The sequence below is a fragment of the Solenopsis invicta genome, chromosome 8 (assembly GCF_016802725.1).
Source record: "Solenopsis invicta isolate M01_SB chromosome 8, UNIL_Sinv_3.0, whole genome shotgun sequence".
Classification (NCBI taxonomy): Eukaryota; Metazoa; Arthropoda; class Insecta; order Hymenoptera; family Formicidae; genus Solenopsis; species Solenopsis invicta.
The window spans coordinates 2053532-2075265 of record NC_052671.1 but is presented as its reverse complement, the minus strand read 5'-3'; the positions used below and the strand labels follow the sequence as shown (position 1 = coordinate 2075265).

Sequence of the window (21734 nt, the reverse complement as noted above, 5' to 3'; positions counted from 1 at the left end):
CGAGTGTCTGGCTGGACGTTTCGTAATATCGATGATCTCTCGATCTTGAAGCACGACGATCGAAGGTTTCCACGGGTCGGGGACACCTAACAATTCGCGATCCATCGCGCATGCGCACGCTCTGGTCCTGTCTACCCACAACGGATTCTGGCGAGCAGCGCAGCAAGTGGATGTAACCAGTCCTGGACGGACGGTCAATCCGGTGTCTTGTGAACCGCTCGCTCGGTCAGGATTGATCGGTTGGATTCGACGCGTGAGCAAAGTCGCCGGGAAGAAAACACGACGGAGGAAAAAAGTGATCTAGCCGGTGAGAAAATTTCGGATTACCCTTTTCTCGCGAGGTAAGAATGACTGCATTTTATAACATTTCTTCAAACTTCTCTGATCGGAAATATGATCTAAAATTATTTTAGTTTTGTACACTTATACTTAAATTGATTTACTGGATTACATGCAGGTATTTTGTAAACGTATCGATTCTATAAAAAGTGTTTATTAAATTGTAGGAGTACATATGTAAACATATAATTAATTTCTAAACATTCTTTTTTAATTGATGGAGCGCAAACAGTCGTGCAAAATAAATTATTTTAAATTGAACATTGCAAAAAATTAAAAATTGAAATGCACGACATACTTCAGGAGTATTTCAATTAATAATAAAAATTATTCACGTACAATCTGGAGACACATATTGTAAATAAATTAAATCCAATTTACTAATTGCCTGCAAATTAGCAGCGTCAAAATCGCCAATTAACACTAATTATGTCAGAATTGTTCTTGCAATTATGTCTGTTTGAATTAAATTACTATTAGTATACTGACCGCTGCGCTATCGGCCCCGTGTAGCAATTAATCTTCCGTCACTGAAAATGCCTCAGTGCCTTTGAATGACTGCAAACAGCCACCGTCATTATGCCGCACATGTCATTGGTTAACACGCCATGATTCCTGATATTACCAAGTTGAAAAAAATTTGTTTTAATTCTGCAATCGTTTATAATCTTCATTCCGACTCGTTATAACGCAGAATTATAATTTAGTGGAAAAAATTATTTCCTGAAACTATATGTTATACAAAATTTTCATAACATTTTGATATATAGGAAATGTGTTACTGTATTTTAAAATATAAATTAGAAATAAGTAATTTTATAAATATAATCATATTATATTGGTACATCATTATATGTGACACATATTATTATATACAGAAGTGAAAAACTGAAGATATATTTACTTATGGCAAAAATGGATTGAAATATAAGTTTCACGTACTCCATTTAACCACTTATAATTAAAATTATAACATCAATTTTTTTATATAAATTTTCAAGTTTTTTTATTATGGATTGTATGAAATACATGGAATATTTTTTAATTATTTTATTAAGTTTAAAATATGATTTTACAAAATCATACATATTTTAAAAGTTCATCACTTTAATATAAGGAAATTAATCAGATTTTGTCTTAGAAGAATCTTTTGTAAAATTGAAATTTTCAAAACAAGACAGTTTTATATAGAATAGTTTGATACTAATTACAAATCCTCAATGTTGACTGGAACTTGTCTCTTCGAGCATACGTAATACGATGAACAGATGATTGGAGATAGGCGGAAGGTCGAATCCCACTTTTCGTCTTCACGGATCTCTCAACCATGTTAGGTGCGTTTTAAAGACCGCAGAATAAATACCAATATGCATAATTCATGCGTCACTATGAACGTTACAACGTTCATTAAGAGCTTCGTAAGCGATGCATTATACATAAGAACAACGTTCGAGAATAAACGGACATTCTTTGACACTTTGTGCAATATTTTAAATTGTCAATTATTTCATCTTCATTAACGTGACGTTTAATTAAGGAAAGAAGAAATCATTCTTGTAAATTATTGAGATTTGAAACAAAATCGTAATTATTGAAAGTGCTTCTCGCTTTTAATCCGTCTGATTTATCTGTCGGCACTACTGTTGGCAAACAGTATACTTTTGCACAAAACGGACTTGTAAGAAAATAAATAAAACGGATTTGTACAACTGAGGTGATAAAAAAAATGAGGACGCAGTACGACGAAAGTAGACGTAAAAATAGGCGTAAAGCCAACAACTTATTGGCTCATGGTTTATAGAGCTTCTTACCATTGGGTTGGCGCTCCAAAAATAGAGTCATATATTTTTCGTCTTCTTATGATGTGAGCGAAAATAATAAAATTTTACAAATTTGTACTTTTTAATACTGAGGTGTATTGTTTAATCAGAATGCCGTTGAGATGAAAATTTCATAAGAAAGCATTTAATTAAAATATGAAATAATGCATTGTCATATTTTTATACGTTTCAATTTATTAGGGATTCATACAGCTGTTAAAAACAGTTTATAGTCGCATGTGCAAATTTGATCTTGGCACAGTGCAGACGCCAAAACTCAGAGTTCGTTTATGCACGTTTGCAAAATAGCATTAAGAAGCAATCGTCAAAATGCCATTAAAAATCTGCTAGCTGCATAAAATGCGCCGACTGTAGAAAATCTGTTGGTTGAGATGTAAATAACGGCATAAAGGTGGATGGGTTATATTTAAACTGGTTAAACAAAGAACGAGGAATGGCGGCGGACGAAGAAGGAGATGAGAAAGACAGAGATGAGATAAGATGAGATGAGATGAAATTCCGGGCGCCAGTTGGCTGGACCGTTGCCACCCACGTGATGTCAAATGTCATCCTCAAATTTATACGAGATTGGATTTTATATATATTTTTTTTATCCTTCTTGCATGTGCATGCACGCTAATAAATGAGCAACATAATTATTAATGTATCTCGACCAATTAATCCGAAAAATATCTTTTTTTTAATTTTTTCTGAAAACTAGTTAAATACCTTTTACACCAAAACTCTCAACTAAAAACAAAAAAAAAACATAATTAGTGTTTTATTTTATTTCATTTTTAGTTTCATTAAAAAATTATTTTTTTTAAATTAAAAGAGTTATTAACAATAAAAGTGATGTTATATTTAGTGAACTGAAAATCGTGACTTTATTATGTATTTCTGTCAATCTCGCAATTGATAAGAAAAATTCGGCGTTATCTACTAAAGTCACGTGTTTAAGTATTGAATTAGTCAAGCTCACCAAAATAAATTTTGAACTCTTATACTTTTTCTTTTTCCCGTCTCTCAATAATTATATATACTAAAATACTAAAACATCAGACATGCAAGAATTTCTTTTTGAATATCATAAACTTAATAATCATTCACGCCAGTAATCAATAATAATATCACGTTTCAATTACCAGCTCGAATTAATACGGTGCAAGAATTTAAATCGATCCTTTCACAATATCGAGCAATGCAAACGAGAACTGTAAGACATAAATCATAAAAATAATTATTTAAATATAAACTTTTATAAAAAAATTTTTTTATAAAATTATTTTAAAATCAACATGAACACTTGTGAAAAATATTGTAATTATAAAATTGTATAGGAAAATTGTCTTAACCATAAAAGTATCCAAGACAACGTTGTATCTCCACGCAGTTTTCATCAGTATCGATCGCATAATTATTTCATGAATGTTTTTTACATGAATGTTAGCGATAAACGTTTCATAGATACTTCCAAAATTCAATGAATATCCAATAAGAGAAACTTATTCCATGGAGTCTGTGATATTCACGTTTACAGCCGTTTGCACAATTGTGTTGTGAATGCAAACACAGGACTTTCTCCCGCAGTGGACACAGTTGTAATTTTGTATCGTTTATACATATGTTTCCATCATTCACGTACGCTCAATAAAACCGGCACTATATAATCAGTGAGATGCCGCAATTAATAGTACCAGACATCAGACGCTACGTTGTTGAGTAATATATATTTGGATGTAATACACGGCTATGTAACACGTAAGACAGTGTATTCCTACCGCAGCATTGCAGAAATGTTGAGATGCGTCAATACACCGGCAGTAGTAACGGCGTAACATAATCACGCAGTTGCAACACGATCTCTTGTAGCGTTTAGAATAATAATGCACTTCTCGTACTAGATCCTTTTACTTCAAAGTAATTCTTATTTACTCTTGACGACGGACAATTTTTATTGCCATATTTGCGGTATTTACACCCTCGTATAACTTTTTGTAAGATTAATTAAGTAAGCTAATTGTAAGATTTAAAATATTTCTATATCTTTTTAAATAAAATATTGTTAATATTGATTAATATATAAAAGTATGTCAAGTTTTGGATTTTAATAATCTCGACTGCTGTAAAACTACAAATCACTTTGCGGAAGTATCTCGCTATTTTATAATCGAATTTCATTTCTTAGAGACAAAAATACCTATGATCTCGTAACCTTCCGACATGATTTGTTTTATTTACGAAACTGTAAACATCAGTGAAAAGCTCTCGTCATGAAATAGAGCACGTGAGTCACGGATTTGTTCTCGCTCGTAACGTGCCTAAAAGTACTTCTTATATCAATGCCAGCACAATCAATCTAATTTTGTCGAATTGATCAGCAACAGCTGGTAAAGCTTTCTACAGTTTTTGTATTTTTTTTTCAATTTCTTTATAAATATAACTTATTTTGTTTTCTATTCTTGTCAGTTTTGTGATATTGATTTTGAAAATTATATTTTCCCTTATAATCTAAGAAAGTAACTAAATGTAATAGAAGATGATTACTGCGATATTCGTTAAATGTAATAATATACTACTTTGTTAACGACAAATATAATATTTAATTTTTCAATTTTTGGACTTTACATCAACATGGTTTGTAGGGAAGGACAATGAGTTTTTGTTAATGAAAAAAAGTACATGAAATTTTTTGAGAGATTGCATCGGCGTGGACCAACGACAAAGTAATTTTGTGGGGCAAACTATTTTTTCTCCTTGTTTTCCCTCCACCCACTGCGCGCAACCACCCTAAGTTTAAACGAGACGAAAGTGATTGGGCAAGAATTGCGATCAAGGACGCGCAGGTGCATTTTGCAAGCTGAAATTATTACATCGCAATCCGATAGCCAAGAATACATTTGCACGCGTGTAAATTAGATTCACAATTAAAAAGATAGGCAAGTAAAACGTGACCGGAAAGATGAGAGCTCTGTATCTATCGGATCTGAAACACTAACACTAACACGAACAGAATCAGGATTAGGTAGCTTTCTTGGAATCAAATGAATCGCAGTCATCGTCGTTTCGATTGACACGACAGCCTTGGAGGGCACGATACAATGTCACTAACGGTGACCGGCTAACTATCTGCTTAAAGCAGTTAAATCTTAAACCGTCCGTCACCAGTGGCGTAACTGTTGCGTTCAACAATATGACAGTTATACGAAATTTTTTAAAATTTTAATTAAGACTTCTGTTTGTATTGTTTAAAAACCGTATTGATTTTATTATTCTATGAAGTATTATTTATCTTTCATGTACAGTGTGCAGATTTGATTCAGTCATTACTATTACGATAAGTCAATTTTATCACACAATTTTTCTTCTTTCCAACAATTCGCCCACGTTTTAATTACGCCACTGCAACCGATTACTGATTCGATCAAGTAGTTACGTGTGCTCTATATTAAACAGGAATGACGCGGCGTGCTTTGAAGTCAACTTATAACGCCGTCAGAAAATGAAATTGTGCGATAAAATCTGAGTCTGAATGGTCTCGTTATCGTCTTCTTTTTTTGTTCTTAATTTTTTTCATGACTCTGACTACTGAAATTACGCCTACTAAGTATTTATATTCTACATATAAATATTATTAATTATATTAATTATTAATATGTATATATATTTTTTTAGACATATATTTATTATACACATGCATATACTATACAGCATATACATGATGGTGTGTAATCTAAGTTTTGTTAAAACTTAAAGTAATTTATATGTCCTCATCATCATCTATATAGATATGTTGTTTTCTAGAAGTAAACTGTCTTTAATGGTAATCTTGATAACACCATGTCATTAAGAACTCGTATATCACAATAAAGGCGATATTCGTTACGAAGGCACGCACGATGCTGTAATTGACCTTGATCTGCATTTATCTGACCTTGGACCAATTCGCCCAAACTTACCTTCAATAAGAGTCATTACCAAATTTGGATTGCAACGTAATCTTCCTTCTTGCAGTGCGATTGATATTCTAGAATTACTCTCTTAATAGCCGCTAAAATACACATTTTAGAAACGGTCCCACCATGCGTTTCGGGATTTTAGAGGAGATCATGTGAATGCGTATCTCTTTAGTTGCCGATTCTTGGAAGGCTTCTTCCTTGGCCCCCTGGCCTCATTCGCATTGGTGCCTCCACCGGAATAAGTATGAGACCATTTCGCATTTCCGCCGACTTAGTTCCCGGACTAATCTCATCCCTTCCAGTTTTATATGTTTTAAACGGATCAGTTTCACGGAACTCGACGTTGTCCTTTTATGTTCATCTTCACCAATGTAGTTTAACATTAATCTCGATTTAACTTGCTTTTCATCTTTCTCTAGTTCTAAAAATTAATTCTACAGTGAATTAGAAATTATGAGGATTAATATCGTTTTCTAAAATATAACGCGGTGATATTTTGTAGTGTGCGTAAAATGTTAAATAAATTAAGTCTGCGCATTTCTTTTTTGCTTGAAAATATTTTGTCAAAGAGCTAATGATACGTTGAGAGAGTGCTCGTACGGCTAAGGTAAAAACCGTGCATGCGCGACGGAAATCAGGAACGTACACCCACTCGAACCTAAAACTGGCCAGCCTGGTCACGGTTGTTGCGCGAGTCTTGTAAACCGGCTTCGAGTGGTGCGAAAGTTTCTGCGAAAGTCCATAGCTCTCTACAGAGATCCGAATCCTAATATCAATCCTATTTATAACTCTACACTTCTATAAGTAGCGCGTTGCAGCAAAAAAATTCCATCCGTACAGTGTGTCATTCCAGTTACTTGACGTCTTCCAGAGATCTTATCGTTATCCGATAAATATTCATAATGAGACTGATAAAATGATAGATTACAATAAAATTAATTGGGACGTCAATCAAGCCTTCCATGTTACCCGTTACAGATTTCGTGAGGCAGGGCTTAAGAAGAATACAATGTCAGCAGCCGTGAGGGAGCGAACGACGACGCACACAAGCAGAAAGCTCGTGAGTCATGGCGGTCCTATATCTGGCCAGAGAGACGGAGCAGCCACGGCCAGCAGCCTCGAAAACAACTTGGGTAAACCTTTAAATGTGCCACCAGAGCTGTAACCCTATCCATTCGTTGTTCGTTTCCGCTCCTCTCTTTTTCCGTCGAACGAATTCGTAATCTTCTCACTCGCGATGTTTTTGTTTATGCGAAAGAGAATAAATTATGCGTGCGCAGCGGCACGAATAATTCATCAAACTTTTGATGATGTAATTATCTTGAGCTCTTCTCTTATTGCCGATAGCAATATCCTTGAAACAAAATTTATGTAACGCGTTTAAATTTGCGTTTAAAGCGATGAAACCTAACGTAAAGTTGTAATCGTTCAGATACTCGTTGTCAGTTTCACTTTCTCGTCTCTATTCTTCTCGTTAAAACACCGATGACGTGTTAAATTGATTTGTTTGGCTCTTTCAGACGCACTTCTCGAGGATCTGCAGACGAGTGTCTCGAGAAGTGCTACTCCTAGCAGAGACAGAACACTCTTGCCTCAAGTTGAATACAGGGTAGCCGCCAACCCCGCCAGAGTGATCACCGAGGGCAGGTGAGAGAACAAGTTAGACAACACAATTCCAAATGGCGCATCTTACATGCAAATAGAGTCTTTTTATGTGCAACGATTGGTGATAATAAATAACCAGATTAAACATTATTTTCCAGATCCGTGTCTCCAACTCGTTCGAGGGTGACTACCACCGAAAAATTCGTTAGTAGCGGTCCAATTGGCACAACAAGTGGTATACCGGGATTGGAACATCTGGACGCAGAGTTACAAGATGTAAGTTTTTAAACTGAAATAACGCTTTATTAGAATATCGTAAGCTGAATTCGGTTTATTCAACACTACTCGGAAAATAAAGAACAATTTTGGATTTACACAGTTCTACCTTTAAAGAATTGTTTTCGCGTGAATAAGTTTCTTTTCTGAAAAGTTGTGAAGTTTTCTATTCCTTTCGCTCAGTATTATATAATGTCACATTAAAAAAAAAAGAAAAAAAAATAGATACATTCTCGATGAATTCAATTATAAAACATATGAAATATAAAAATTAAATCTAAAGTGCGAGTTTCCTCATTATATTGCTTGCGGTACAAAGAATGGATATTAGCCTGGGGATAAAATCTAGGAACAGGAAAGAACGATAATCTCGACACGCATCGGATGAAATCACGTCGACGTTGACGGCGCTGGTTCTTGTACGAAAAAAAAGAATGTTGCGTGATTAATGCATGCAAGAAACTAGTTTCGCATACTGCTCCATGCGCTCTTGCCGAGATCGCTGGATGTGTTGTTTAAGAGAAAATGACTATTACGATTATCTGACATTAATTAAGTGAAGCTACTTGATAGCGTGTAAAAATTTTTGATATAATTTGCTCGAAATAACCGATTAAAAAATTTGACAACACTTGATTTTATATTATTTAACAAACATAATTTTCTCAAGACTATTGAGTCACATAAAAAATTGTCACTTCAAATTTAATCGATTTAAAGATTTATTCATACATCCATTCATTTTTTTCTTTTAATCAAAGATTAAAAATTATCAACGACTATGAATACCGGTCTCATTTATATTTCAAATAAAAATGTAAAAGTATTCTTATGTATCTAATCTAATGTAAGCACGTTTTTGCTACTTAAAACTTAAATGAATAAAATATTACCTGAGGGAAAAAGATAATAATAATACTAAGATAAAACGCAGATTAATAAAAAAATCGATTAGCATTAATAAATTATACCGCGTATCCATTTATCGACGACATTAATCAACGTTATTATTAACAGCGCATCTACAACACCCGTTGTACTATATAAATCGGCGCAATAGATTGTTAGACGCAAAGTATGAAATCACTTCTACGTTAACATTCACCGAGCTTTATGCGTCCCGCTGGACTCTGCGGCTCCAATTATACGCCACGCAGATTGCATCGTACATGTATTTGCCCCCGGGTTGCAAATGCCGGTGCATCTAGCGAACACTCAATGCTACCTCTCGCTACATTAGACACACCGTAAGGAATAAGCGAGATCACTCTTATATTTGAAATTACGTTTCTCGCTACATGTCCCGGAGAATCGATCGAGCATCAAACAAAAATAAATTCGTCGTGTAATTGCGCTATAATAATAGTCACCCGCGCAACTGTCTAATTATGAAGCCAAATTATGATCGTTCGATGACTGTAATTACGCCACTCCCTCGCTTTTGCATTTATCCATTAACCTTTGTCTTTTGCGCAAAGATTTGAACGCTTTAATAAATAAAGAGAGTTATAGCTTAACATTTTTATACAAATTTTAGATATTTTTATAAATGATATAAAAATCAAAGTTTACTTTCAGTTTTTATTTTTATTAATTTTCCAATATACATGCGATAATATGTATCTTTTACGAGCATTAAAGATTTATAATTCTAAATACTCTTTATTTTTTTAAATATTGCAAACAACAAAATGTTCTTCGTACCTAATTTTGACCGTTTGTCTGACCAGGTAAAAAAGAAAATGTTGAAGCGCATTAAAACGTTCAGCTCGGTAATGGTGTTTGGCTCGGGACAGCCACGTAATTGTAGTAATAATATTACCATTTTACGCGATATATTGAACATTAGAGCATCACGGTGAGGCACAGAATCAGTCTTGCGTGTAACAGGGGCCTCGAGGTAGTAATTGCAGCGTTCGCTGGTCGTATGGCTTGTAATCCAACGTTGAATGAAAATAAATTGGTTTGCTCTTACACTCCTTGCACACCAGCCGGATATATCTTCAAACTAATGGGCTTTAAGATCTTTAAGCGACGCTGTCTATCGTCATCTGGAACGGTAGAATGTAATGTAATAATCTATAAAACTCTTACACGTCTTATTTACATATTCTAACTTTGCGAAATTACGTGCTAAAGTTCTATCGTGCATAATGCACACATAGTAGAGTACGACATTATAAAAGGAATAAAATAAAAGAAATTCACATTTATAATTTCTAATATAAAAATAAAATAAAAAAAGTTTTAATTACAATTTATCTAAAAATAATCAATTTTTTATGTCATACTCTGAGAATTTTGCATAGTTGCATTTCACAATTGAAACAACGATCAGCTGTGAATCGCTCCGCGGAATTCGCGGTGTTGTTACCGATCCGCCCATGCCTTACACGTGGGAGAGTAATCAAAGTCTTATAAGGAGAGTCTGGCTCTGACACTACCCACGCATTGCTCGCACTAATTTATTACGATCGGATCGTTGCTATAAAAACGGATAACCTGAATGCCTACGCATACCAATGCGGGATTCTGCATTCGTGACGTCCATCTACTTGCGTTTGCAGGTCCAACCTGGTCAAACCAAAACGGTAGCCTACAAGCAGGTGTCGTACCACTACAACAAGGATTTGGATGGAAAACCAGGTAAAATAAATTTCTATTTCTTTATTAAACTCTTTATTTCCTTATTCTTTACTAAATTATACATAATTTTTAACAAATAGTGATATAGTTATATAACAGTATTACGTATTGTGCTGTACGTAGCTCTAGAGCATTCCATAGAGTTTAGTGTACTGTTGCAAAGCGGATTCCTATCGGGTTCCTTGAATTAACTGAGACAAGTAACACCGCGGGGTTGCGGTGAATAGTGCGCGAACGTGAAACGATCAAGGAAGGTAGGGGAGCCGGTTGCTCGTGTCACGCCTTTTAAGGCGCGCGACGGCCTTGCTGGTTTACGGTTAATTAATAATAAAAACATCGCGAGTGGATCGAATTTGAGGGTTATTCGCATTTTCAGTGCGATTTTATAATAGCTGTTCCGCGCAAAGAATATTACAAGCGTGCGAGATCACGTCGCTCGTGTCTTCAGTTATCGTTGCTTTCGAAAGAGAACAAACGGAGACTGTGAGTTCCAAATTGCATCTTCAATTTTCTTATGAAATTTTGTAAGGATATTCCTAAATGTATGTACGTGAAAGAATTCTTAAACAAAAAAATAAAAATGAAAAATTTTGTAAAAATCATGTGGAATTAATGAGCGAATGTTTAAATTAGAGGGTACCTCACGGATTTGGTATTTTTATACACGCGAAAACGGCTCATCCATCATACATCATTAATCACCTCGTGGTTTTTGTGCAAAGTGCAAGAATTACATTCCTTCAAACGTATCGTAAAATTTTACCTGCACAAAAATCTTTTTAAGTCGTTTGAAGCGATTTCCGAGTATTTCGTCGTCGAATATTATGAAAGTCAGTGGGATCAGTATCTTTACGAAACTTTATTCATCTCCGCTGTAAAGAAGCATGCTGGAAGCAAGGAGTCTTCCTTGTATCTCTGTATTTGGCAGAGACGGCACGGTCGTAGCTCATGTTCTTTGCGGTCACGCATAACACACAAGCATAGCCATATTAGGACAGCTTATGGCAGAAGGTTGACCCGATTTCTTCGCTGCTCTCCCGAAAGAAAGAACGAAAGGTAAGAGAGAAAGACCGCGGGGGAGATGTAGAGCTAGCAGAGGATAGAAACTACTACTAAAAGGACAAGGTCGGCTGTCGGTGAGAATACTCGTCGACCGGAGATGTTCGTTACCAGCCAATAAAATCCACTGTTGGAGTAGTTAAAATGCTATGACTCTCACAAGATCAAACCAGCAACGTAAATCATCATCGCAACTTATTGGCACTTTATCATTTCGAGCACACATAAATTGACATTGATTAAGAACTTTTTATTGCGCTGTTTTTTCTAAACTTATCGCGTTTTTGACAATCACAATGATAACATACTCGATGATTTATTGTTTTAGATTCATGGGGCATATCAGAGAGCAAACAGCCTCTCACTGGCGCGCCCTTGATGTGAGTACACACAAATTTGCCTCTCATAAGTTCCAAAATACTTTCATTTTCTGAATGAATGCCAAGCGACTCGGTCGCGCAACATATATATTTCCCGTTAAAATAGAAATAAGCTCATATTTCTCAATTGTAATTTACGCATGAAAGAAATTTATTGCAGGCGATACAAATGATCCGTCTACAACTATTTTTATAACTCTTACAATTTCAAAATATGAATATAAATAATAAAAACAGTTAATATCTACAGAGACGACATTCATGAAAGGACTTATGAGGAAACTAAAGCTCTAGCGAGTCCATATTCATATCAAAGTCTAGAACCGGCTATTAAGAAAACCGTGGTTAACAGAGAATTGGTGAGCAAAGTCATATTATTAAAAATATTTTTAAACGCCGTTTGAAAACATTCATCGTTTTTAATAATATTATTAAGTAAAATGGACTATTAGCTTAGTTAACATAATTGTATTCATTAGGTCTATGGCGACAGCTCAACATCTCGTTCGAAACAAACTTCCCCTCTGCCAGGAACCCAAAGAGATGTCAAAATCATTCACGAATCCGGTATGTACTTTACATAGAAAATTAAAGAATTTTAATTATTTTCCAAATTTTGACATTCAGAATAAATAAAGGATCTATCACGTTTTCCAAGATTACCAAACTGAACCACGATCGACTCAAAGCACGCAAGAATACAAAAGCATCGAGTACGGAGTACCGGTCCCGTCGCCAAGTCCATCGATACCGATCAATCTGGCACCCGGTCCGAACACAAAGGTAACTACCACCATTAAGACGTACACCTACGAACTACCGGGAGCGCCGGAGACGTACCTACCAGGTAGCAACGTACCAGGGAGTGTCAAGCTGCCCGGTGATCAAATGATCACGTACACCGTACCAAGAACCAGCGGCACCACCACAGACAAGACAATCACCTATCAGACCATGACGGAGACCGGACATCCTGCTACACCGGTCAGATACTCGCCAACTGACGTCACTGAGAAATCCAAAACTATACATAAGGAGACGAAGTTCTATCGCGAGGATCACCAGCCTTCTTACACTTATCGCAGTGCTCCGCCAACGAACAACCTGGAAAGCAAGACCACCGTGACCGAGAAGTATTACCATGCCGATAATTATCCTAATGGCCATGGACCAAGCGATCGTACGGACTATTCTGGGACCATCTATCAAAATCAATCGTCTACCGGCGTAAACGAGACGCACACCAGAACCATTAATCGATACGAAGAATACAGATCTGGCAGACCACCGTCCGGTGGACGTTATCCCGACAAACCAGATACTCCGACAAGGACTTATTATCCGCGGCAAGAAACATCACCGACGGTGGACGTTATCCCGACAAACCAGATACTCCGACAAGGACTTATTATCCGCGGCAAGAAACATCACCGACTGGTACAACGATTTATAAATTTTCGAATACTACGACGACAGTACCACCGAATAAGAACGCTGACGACCACGAAGTCCTCTTGCCGAAACCGTTTCCAGTTAGTGTGTGTCCTGCTAAACCTACTGCCAATGGCGAAGGACCACCTACGAAATTGGAGGACCTCATGGCTTCGTTCTCTGACTCTGAGGTAAAGTAATTAATATTTGATTGATATTATTTGCACGATAATAATCTTATGTATTTTATTCGTTCAGCGAGAGGTATTGGATGATATAGAGAGACAAGAACGTAAAAGCAAAAGGGAAACATCGGCTAAGAAAAAAGAAGTTGATTTTCTTCCACATACACCACCGAAAGTTAAAAGCAAGAATGTCGCTGGACCGCCGGTCTATTATCCTCCTGGTTCGGCAGAATTTACCAAGAAAGAAGAATCTAGCGCAGCCATGTCACAATCTGGCGTAAGTTAGCATATGACTTTATTTGACAAATATTTAATGTATGGAATGGTGCTGCAATATCTTATTAATCAAATCTTTGCATTCGTCATTTTGTAGGGAGAGTGGCAAAAAGCCAGTGAAAAATATGAATATGAAGCGGCTAGCAAAAGTAAAAGCAAAAGTAGCAAAGGAGGTGCTGTCGTTCCAGTTTGCCTTCCATTATGCTGCGCGGTGCCATGCGTCATTATGTAACTTATTATTGTATTAACAAATTAAAAAGAACGATACACGATACACAAACATACACACGATATATATTTGTCATCATAATATAATTAAAAGCAATTAGAGAAATTAATACAAAAATATGTAGCCTTAGAGCAGAGTTTTATAACTTTCACCATTTTTCTTCTTGCCAGTGTAAGTATCATTTATTTGAATTGTTTGTTCTGCTTCTTTTTTCTTTAAATCATATAACTATCTCACTTTAAAAAAATATACTTAAAAACAGTTCTATATATGTTAATATTTAATACATGAAAGATTATGTAATAAGCAAATAATCAAAACAAATCATGCTATTACGTAAAAGCGAACATCGTTAAAATACGCTGTGTTAACATATTTATAAATATAGCAAGAATATTTTGGGAAGCTATTTATTTTTATTATTACAAATATTATTTTATCTAATGCAAATTAGTAAGTATTAAAATGGTCTGCAATATAACATTTGCTATAATGAAACGCATAATACGAAATGTTATATCTAGTGCCTTCTGTATATTTCTAAAGTTTATTATTATATATTTTATGATATATATATGTATATATATATATATATATATATATATATATATATATATATATATATATATATACATAGACACATACACAAAGTAAATGAAATTAATTAATAGCACATAATTAAATATTTTTAATTAGAATTTTTATTAATACAAAACTATTTTTGTACTTTATTTACATTGTTTACTACAATGTAAATCTTTCACGCAAACACAAGTTATATATCGTAGCATTTGTAATTATCTAAATTAAACTATAAGATATCCTTTTTTTTCAAAAATTAAGTAAAATTTTTTTATAAGGAATTTTATTCATGTCACATATATATTAAACTACAAATTATTCCATAACTTATTTTTAAAAAATCAACTTACAAAGATAACAAGATAAAAGGCAAAGTAAATCATGACATTGTAACAAGTAGGATAAATAAATTTTAATTATACTATACTACCGTGAATTATGGTGCTATAATAATTTTAGTAAAAAAGAACCATGTGAAATGGAAAATAATGCGAACACAATCATGCACATAACATTATATTTGAATAAATATATGTATAAATATTATGTGTAATTATATGTAAAAAATTCTGTCATATCATTACATATAACATTGCGTTGCATTGTATTAATGTATGGTAATAATAGATTGTACTTTAATAAATTCACTGATATTTCTAAACAATAGTTTCCCATTCATGCGTTTAGTCCATATTTTTTCAGAAAATATCTAAAACGTCTTAATAAAAATAAACTGCATATACTATAGCCACGCAAAATATAGTATCCTGAAAAACAACATGCAATTAAATCAGAATGTAAAAGATATTTGAACATTGTATAACAATAAGTTAAACTAAAACATTTATTTTCTTACATTAATGAAACTATCATAGGCATATGTATCAGCTTCTGCATCCCAAATACATCTTGTACCTATTTTTACACCAGCACCATGTTGCTGTCCCAAAACTACATTGACAATATATTTATACCTCTTAAATTGTAAATCTGTAAATTATAGATCACAAAAAGGATTATATAATATTTATATGAGACTTTAATGTCCATTTTTATTAATTTATTCCATCTTTTTCCAGTTTTAAGAATTAGGAAAAGATAAAAAGTAAATTATACGGGATTGCGAGATCAAAGTTAATCTACATTAGTGAAAATGAATATAAATGTAATAATATAAATTCAAATTGTGTATGCACATAGAAAAAGGATGTGTTACCTTTAATTTTTCTTTCAATAATATCTGCTATATCTTTGGTCCACTGAGCAGCTGCCTGTGCATCATATGATTTTGTAGCGAGTTGATCAAACAGCACATCATGTATTACCTCCTTTGCACTTAGAGGTTTAAACCTAAACATTAAAAATGTTTAAATAGTTAAAAAAATTTATAATCAGACTCTAAAACAATATCAGCTACATCAATTGTGACATCAGTTTTACACCAATGTAAGAATAAATTGATCCATCTTACAATTATTCAGTATAAATTATATTATTCGTAAATATATGATATACTGGTATACTTTTCATTAAGATGCGGTCGAATCTGATAAACCGTTTGTTGAGCTGTCGCCTCACCATCCTCGAGAATTTCCAAATTCATCTGCTCGTTTCCTTCTTCAGTCTGTGCTGTGTCCGCTGCTTCTTGTACGGGGTTATGTTTTACAGGATGTTGCATTCGCTTTGTCTCCGCCATTTAGCATAGATAATTTTATTAGATCATCCTACTGATTGATTGTGAGCACATTCGAAGTTGTTTACTTACAAATGGCAACCAGTAGCAACAATTATTAATCCACAAAACATATACTATGAGAAATGAAAGCTCTGTACTTAATATGGAAAACAAAAGCAAGACACTGCCATCTAGTGGTGGGATAGAAAATTAAATGTACTGCAGAAGGGGGTCAGTAGCGGGATTCTGTAACTCCTTAGCGACAATTCAGTATCGTTACAGTGCTGGGATTCTTTAACTCGTTATGTTGTCGTTATGTTATCACAACGACAAAAAGCTGCGTTGCGCAGCTTTTCTATCATGTATAATATCTGCGCAACGACACTGTAACGATACCGAATTGTCGCTAAGGAGTTACAGAATCCGGGTTACAGGAGGTCTTCAAAAGAAAGGAACATAATAGAAGCTTATTTATGCAGACAATAACCATTAACTTATGCCGGAACCGATAAAGTTCAGTATTAGGATTTCAATGCTTCTGTTTCATATAAAAAAAATAGTACTTAATATTTCTTGCGTAAAAAAAATGATTACATTTAAAATGAAGAGAGTTAGTCCTATAATTATTACTGAAGAAAACATTCGTTTACTTTTATATATTTTTTAGAGACTTTTGATAAGAAAATATTCGCCAATAATAAATATGGATAAAAGGCTCAACAGACGTTACCCCTATCATGAATAAAATGTTGGAATCCGAAATTTTACTAAAGATTTTTTATTCTTCTTCTTCAAGTATAAAACGATTTTTGAAACTGACCTCCATACCGAGTACAAGAAAAAAAGTTGTATAAAGTCTAAATATTAATGTGCATAAAAAAATACTTCATATATTCTAGCTTTATTTGAAAGAATACATGGTAGTAAATAATAAAGTAAATTAAAAAGAAGAAATTGATGTAGTTAATATATTTAATTTTAAATAATATTTGTTATTATATGTTTTACATTATATATTTAATTTATTAAAATCCAGATATATCTGTAGTAGAAGGGAAGAATGTACGCAATAGCTGACCTCGTTCCTTGTCTATGTACAAACTTTTTCGTTTTACCATTATTTCATGTTCAAGGATTCCTCTTGCTTTGACTAATTCCGCCTGTGAATCTTCAGCTCGTTTTAATTCTACTAATATAGCAGAGGTTTGTTCGCTAAGTGATTTCACTTCTTCAATAAGGCTAAATAAAATAAAAGTTTTTTTTTTATTGATAATATTCCATTAATTTGCTAGATAAATTATTTTACTTTCAGCTACTCACGCATATTGAGGTGTATCTCGACAGCTTTCAATATTGCGCCGATTCAATCTGTTATCTAATCTTGTTTGTGCTAATTTCATAGCATTGTTTAATCCCTTTGTTGAATCCCGAAGTTCCTCAATCAGCTTTTCTGTATTTGCTAGTTCTTGCAGGCACTAAAAATAAAAAAGTTTTTTTCTCGCTATGTTTTACCTAATTTTTTGCACATGTTATCTTTTATTGCGTTCACAAATCTTACGCGAAGTAATTCTTTTTCTAATTGCTGAAGGCAATCCTGTGTGAGTTTTATATTTTCTGACAGTGCAATGTCAACGCAAGTCGCTTGATCGCGTAGATCTTTAATGGAATTAGTGTATATGTCGTTCAAGGTGGACCTTAGTTTTATTGATCTTTGTTTAGCAGCCTCGCCAGCAGTTAATACTTCTTGCGTGAAGTGTTCGTAGCTCGTAGGAGTTGATTGACTAAAAAAAATATCAATTATGTAAATTAATTGCATCAGAAGTTTAAAACACACGTAAAAACTTGAGTAGTAGAACGTAAACAATAAGAAAATCAACAGTTTCGATTTATTATTGCTTACGTTATGCTTTAAGTTTAACAATCTGAGTCACTTTCTGCTCAAGTTTTACTGCTTAAATTTTTCTACGTTCCATGGTCCTTATGCTAAAAACAGCAAAGGTATATTATTTTGAAATGTAGCCACCATCTCCAATTTACTTTATCGTTCAATTAAATTTAATAATAGTTACAAAATTTAAAACTGATCATAATTAATCTAATTTTTTCATTAAATAATTATTAAACTATTAATATAAAGTGCTATATTTTACATAAATAAATTACAATTTGAAGAAAGTTGAAGAGAAAAATGAAATAATACGATCAATTTTGAGTTTTGAAGTTGAAGAAACCGATAGGACCGGATCTAAAATTTTCAATTTGCGATGTTTTTTCGTCAGCTTTGCATATTTCAAATATATGGTGTGTACTCACTCGGCTGGGACTCTCGTAGCTCCAGCTTTCCACAATAGAAGCGGAGAATCGTTAGACAAATTCACACATACGGACTCTAGATTGTACGTATGAATTTTGTCAGACCAATCATTTTCCGTCCGCACTTTCGCGGACCTCAGCTCGACCATCTGCGTGTCAATCTGCTCAAGGGTTCTGCTCAGTAAATCTCGAATCTCCGAAATAAGGGATATTTCCTGGAACGTAACGCGAACTAAAATATGAAACGGGAAAGAAACAGGATTATTTCAATGAATTAATTTAAGATTCAACCTTCATGAGTTGCTCTTCGACGTTATCACGGACGAGATCAGAGTCCATACGACAGGAACGCAACTGCAAAAACTCGTTCGCGATCGACGCAGGAATGGTCAGTACTGATAAGGATCGCTTTACACGACGACGATCGATCTCTAATAATCCCGTCTCTTCCGCGAGGGCAGCAATCGCATGTTCTAATTCCGCCTTCCAGCGATATACTACGTTAGCCCGTGTTTTCAAATGTTCTGTCGTTTCCGATTGCACCTTGTTGGCTGCTGCGTACGTTTGATCCACACATTGCTTTGCACCATTTGCTGTGACTCTAAGAAGACCATTTTTATTATAATAATAAAAGTAATATCCCATTTGTAGTGCAACGTTATGGAATATCGGATCGAGAAATTCTTCACTAATGAGTTTTGCGAATCAAATTCTAGACGCGATTTTAAATAATAGCAAATTATATTGAATTACGCACTGGGCATCGCAGATTCTCTCATTCGATTGTCGGAAGACATTCAAATTGTGCGCGCGCCATTCACTTGGTCCGTAAAGGGTGACGGAATACCGATCTGCGACTGGTTTCACTCCCGTTATTCCACCCTCGCGAGAACAAGTTACTTTGCCCGTAGCCCATGGACCGAGAGGTCCCATTGTGTGTTCGGGCTTTGACGGATATTCATCCTCTGGCTGAGGTAAATAAAGCGGAGGTTTCTCCACGTTGTCTCCGCCACCACCGTGCTCCATCGTAAAGCATGGTTGTTCCTTCTAGTGTGTCATGAGATAAGAAAACAGTATAGATTGTGTATGTGTGTACTGCTGTTTAACAATACAATACATGTGTGTAACAATACAGTGAATAAATAATAAATCTTTTAAAGCATATATAAGTACTGTTCGGAATTTGCTTTCCATATATAATCTTCTTTAATAATAGCTAGCTTATTTATGCATGTGTTAATAAGATAATGTTACTATTGTATGAGTTGATACATTTGTAATTAATATAATTAATGTAAACTAATGAGATAAAAAGGACTTACCTCTGGTTGCTGTTGCGAAACTTGCTGTGGGTTGTCGCCACAACAATCGTGTTCGTTCGGAATATCCGACATTTCGTAAGGCAATCAAAAAAGCGAAGTAACGTACGTAACGTCTTTTATAATTTATATTTTGAACGTATATTAAACAGGCTTAGGATAGGTTGAATTGTACGTTTACGTACAGTGAAATGTGAATTTCTGTTAATTTAGTCTGTCGTCCGGAAACACGTCTGGTAAACCGGGTTTATTGATTTAATACGCACAGTTGTACGAATCACATCACGTCGTTCTAAAGAAGGGTAGATGTTTCTGAGTTAACCTAGCGCATTCCCTTTGTGTCAAAGAAAATTGATTAATATTGAATATATGCAAGTGACTAAGTTCAAGATATTAGTTTTTTTTTTATAATCTATATTCTAAAATACAAACTCATATTTATTTTCAAAATAAATATTATTATATCACGTATTTCATAAATTTATTTGTAACATCACAAATCTATCATAAGTTTATCACAAGCTTTAAATTTGTTCAAAATATATTCTGAATCCAGTAATTTTAATACTTCAAGAATATTAAATTCAAGCAAAAATTCTATTTGCTTATTATTCTGACTCATCTTCGATAAAATTTTATATTCTTCGAAAAAGTAAAAATTCATTTTTCGAGTATGAGTTTTTTCTAAAATTTATAATGAATATTTTTTAACCCTTGAACACATTAGAGAGTCAAGCAGCTTTTTCTGAAGTTTTGAACGCTTGTTGTGTGAAGGCAGAATGAGATAGAAGGTTCGAACCAAGGGGTCAAACAAGTTTGAAATCTCCTCTTTCAATTAATATGGTTGATCAACTTTATTGGACAACTAGAATTCGAACGGTACGGCAGCAAAATTTTGTTGGGGTCTGTAGGACCACCATGTGAGTGTAACTTTTTTGTGAGTAATCTTATATAAAAAAAAAAAATCGGAAAAAAACACGTTTGAACAGGTCCGTTTGTATATGTTATTCGCATATACTCTATCTAAAGTTAGAATACTATATAAGATTGTAGAAAGGAAAGCTTCTATGAAGGGTCTGAAATATCATAAACCATCAATTTTCAATTTTATACATCTTGAGTTAATCAAAAGTACTTCATATTTGTGCAGTTGATTTCTCATATTGTTTCATATAATATGAAAGTCTCTTTTTTTTACTTTAGACTCAATACAATAAAGATTTAAAAAAATAAAAAAATCCTGTTATGTTGTCAATGTAAAAGACTCAATGGGCTCACTTGTTTAAAAAAGCTTCATCGCGCTTTTCAATCTCGCGCTGTACTCTCTTCACCAGGGTCGGATTAGCTCCCAAGCCTAATTTAGGCTATTGTCTAAGGGCGGCAAATTTAGAAGGACGGCATTTTGTAAAACAGTTTTTTTTTAACTTATCTTGTAATGGCTGACACAATTAACTAAAATCTTTTACATAAAATAATATAAGAAAAAAACAGAATTTGCAGAATATAAAATTTGATTAATTTAAGTTACATTTAAGGCTTGAATAAGGACAGCAAAGATTTAATAGAGATGTCTAGGGGCGGCATGAGTCCTAATTCGCCCCTGTTCTTCACTCTATACCGTTCAACTACTTTATTGGCAC

At 34.1% G+C, this 21734-nt stretch overlaps 3 protein-coding genes across 8 annotated transcripts; 1 reads left to right on the top strand and 2 right to left on the bottom strand.

Annotated features, from left to right (window-relative positions):
* The first annotated feature begins 129 nt into the window (after positions 1-129).
* Positions 130-14610, top strand: LOC105192842. 3 transcript variants are annotated; one of them, XM_039452943.1, is made up of 12 exons: positions 130-341; positions 7097-7251; positions 7639-7765; positions 7882-7999; positions 10567-10645; positions 12033-12084; positions 12335-12443; positions 12564-12651; positions 12743-13402; positions 13474-13706; positions 13774-13977; positions 14074-14610. In XM_039452943.1, exons 2-12 carry the CDS (start codon positions 7128-7130, stop codon positions 14206-14208), a joined length of 1929 nt encoding a protein of 642 aa, XP_039308877.1. In that variant the 5' UTR covers positions 130-341; positions 7097-7127; the 3' UTR covers positions 14209-14610. The 3 variants fall into 3 exon arrangements, with proteins under 3 accessions (XP_039308877.1, XP_039308876.1, XP_039308878.1); XM_039452942.1 differs by having other exon boundaries at positions 12743-13439; positions 13511-13706; XM_039452944.1 differs by having other exon boundaries at positions 157-307; positions 12743-13439; positions 13511-13706.
* Positions 9642-16666, bottom strand: LOC105192843 (dynein light chain Tctex-type protein 2B). Of its 4 annotated transcripts, XM_026134260.2 has the most exons (5): positions 16553-16666; positions 16311-16474; positions 16004-16137; positions 15644-15777; positions 15287-15554 (listed from the first exon to the last, which is right to left on the bottom strand). In XM_026134260.2, exons 2-5 carry the CDS (start codon positions 16463-16465, stop codon positions 15507-15509), a joined length of 471 nt encoding a protein of 156 aa, XP_025990045.2. In that variant the 5' UTR covers positions 16466-16474; positions 16553-16666; the 3' UTR covers positions 15287-15506. The 4 variants fall into 4 exon arrangements, with proteins under 4 accessions (XP_039308879.1, XP_025990045.2, XP_039308880.1 ...); XM_039452945.1 differs by lacking the exon at positions 15287-15554 and adding an exon at positions 9642-10050 and having other exon boundaries at positions 16311-16656; XM_039452946.1 differs by having other exon boundaries at positions 15644-15738; positions 16311-16657.
* A 750-nt stretch (positions 16667-17416) lies between these two features.
* On the bottom strand, positions 17417-20454 carry LOC105192903 (tektin-4). Its single transcript, XM_026134261.2, has 7 exons — positions 20098-20454; positions 19533-19819; positions 19067-19376; positions 18776-18990; positions 18021-18243; positions 17783-17937; positions 17417-17701 (listed from the first exon to the last, which is right to left on the bottom strand). The coding sequence occupies exons 1-7, from the start codon at positions 20167-20169 to the stop codon at positions 17488-17490; spliced, it is 1476 nt and encodes a 491-aa protein (XP_025990046.2). The 5' UTR covers positions 20170-20454; the 3' UTR covers positions 17417-17487.
* Between the last annotated feature and the right edge of the window lie 1280 nt (positions 20455-21734).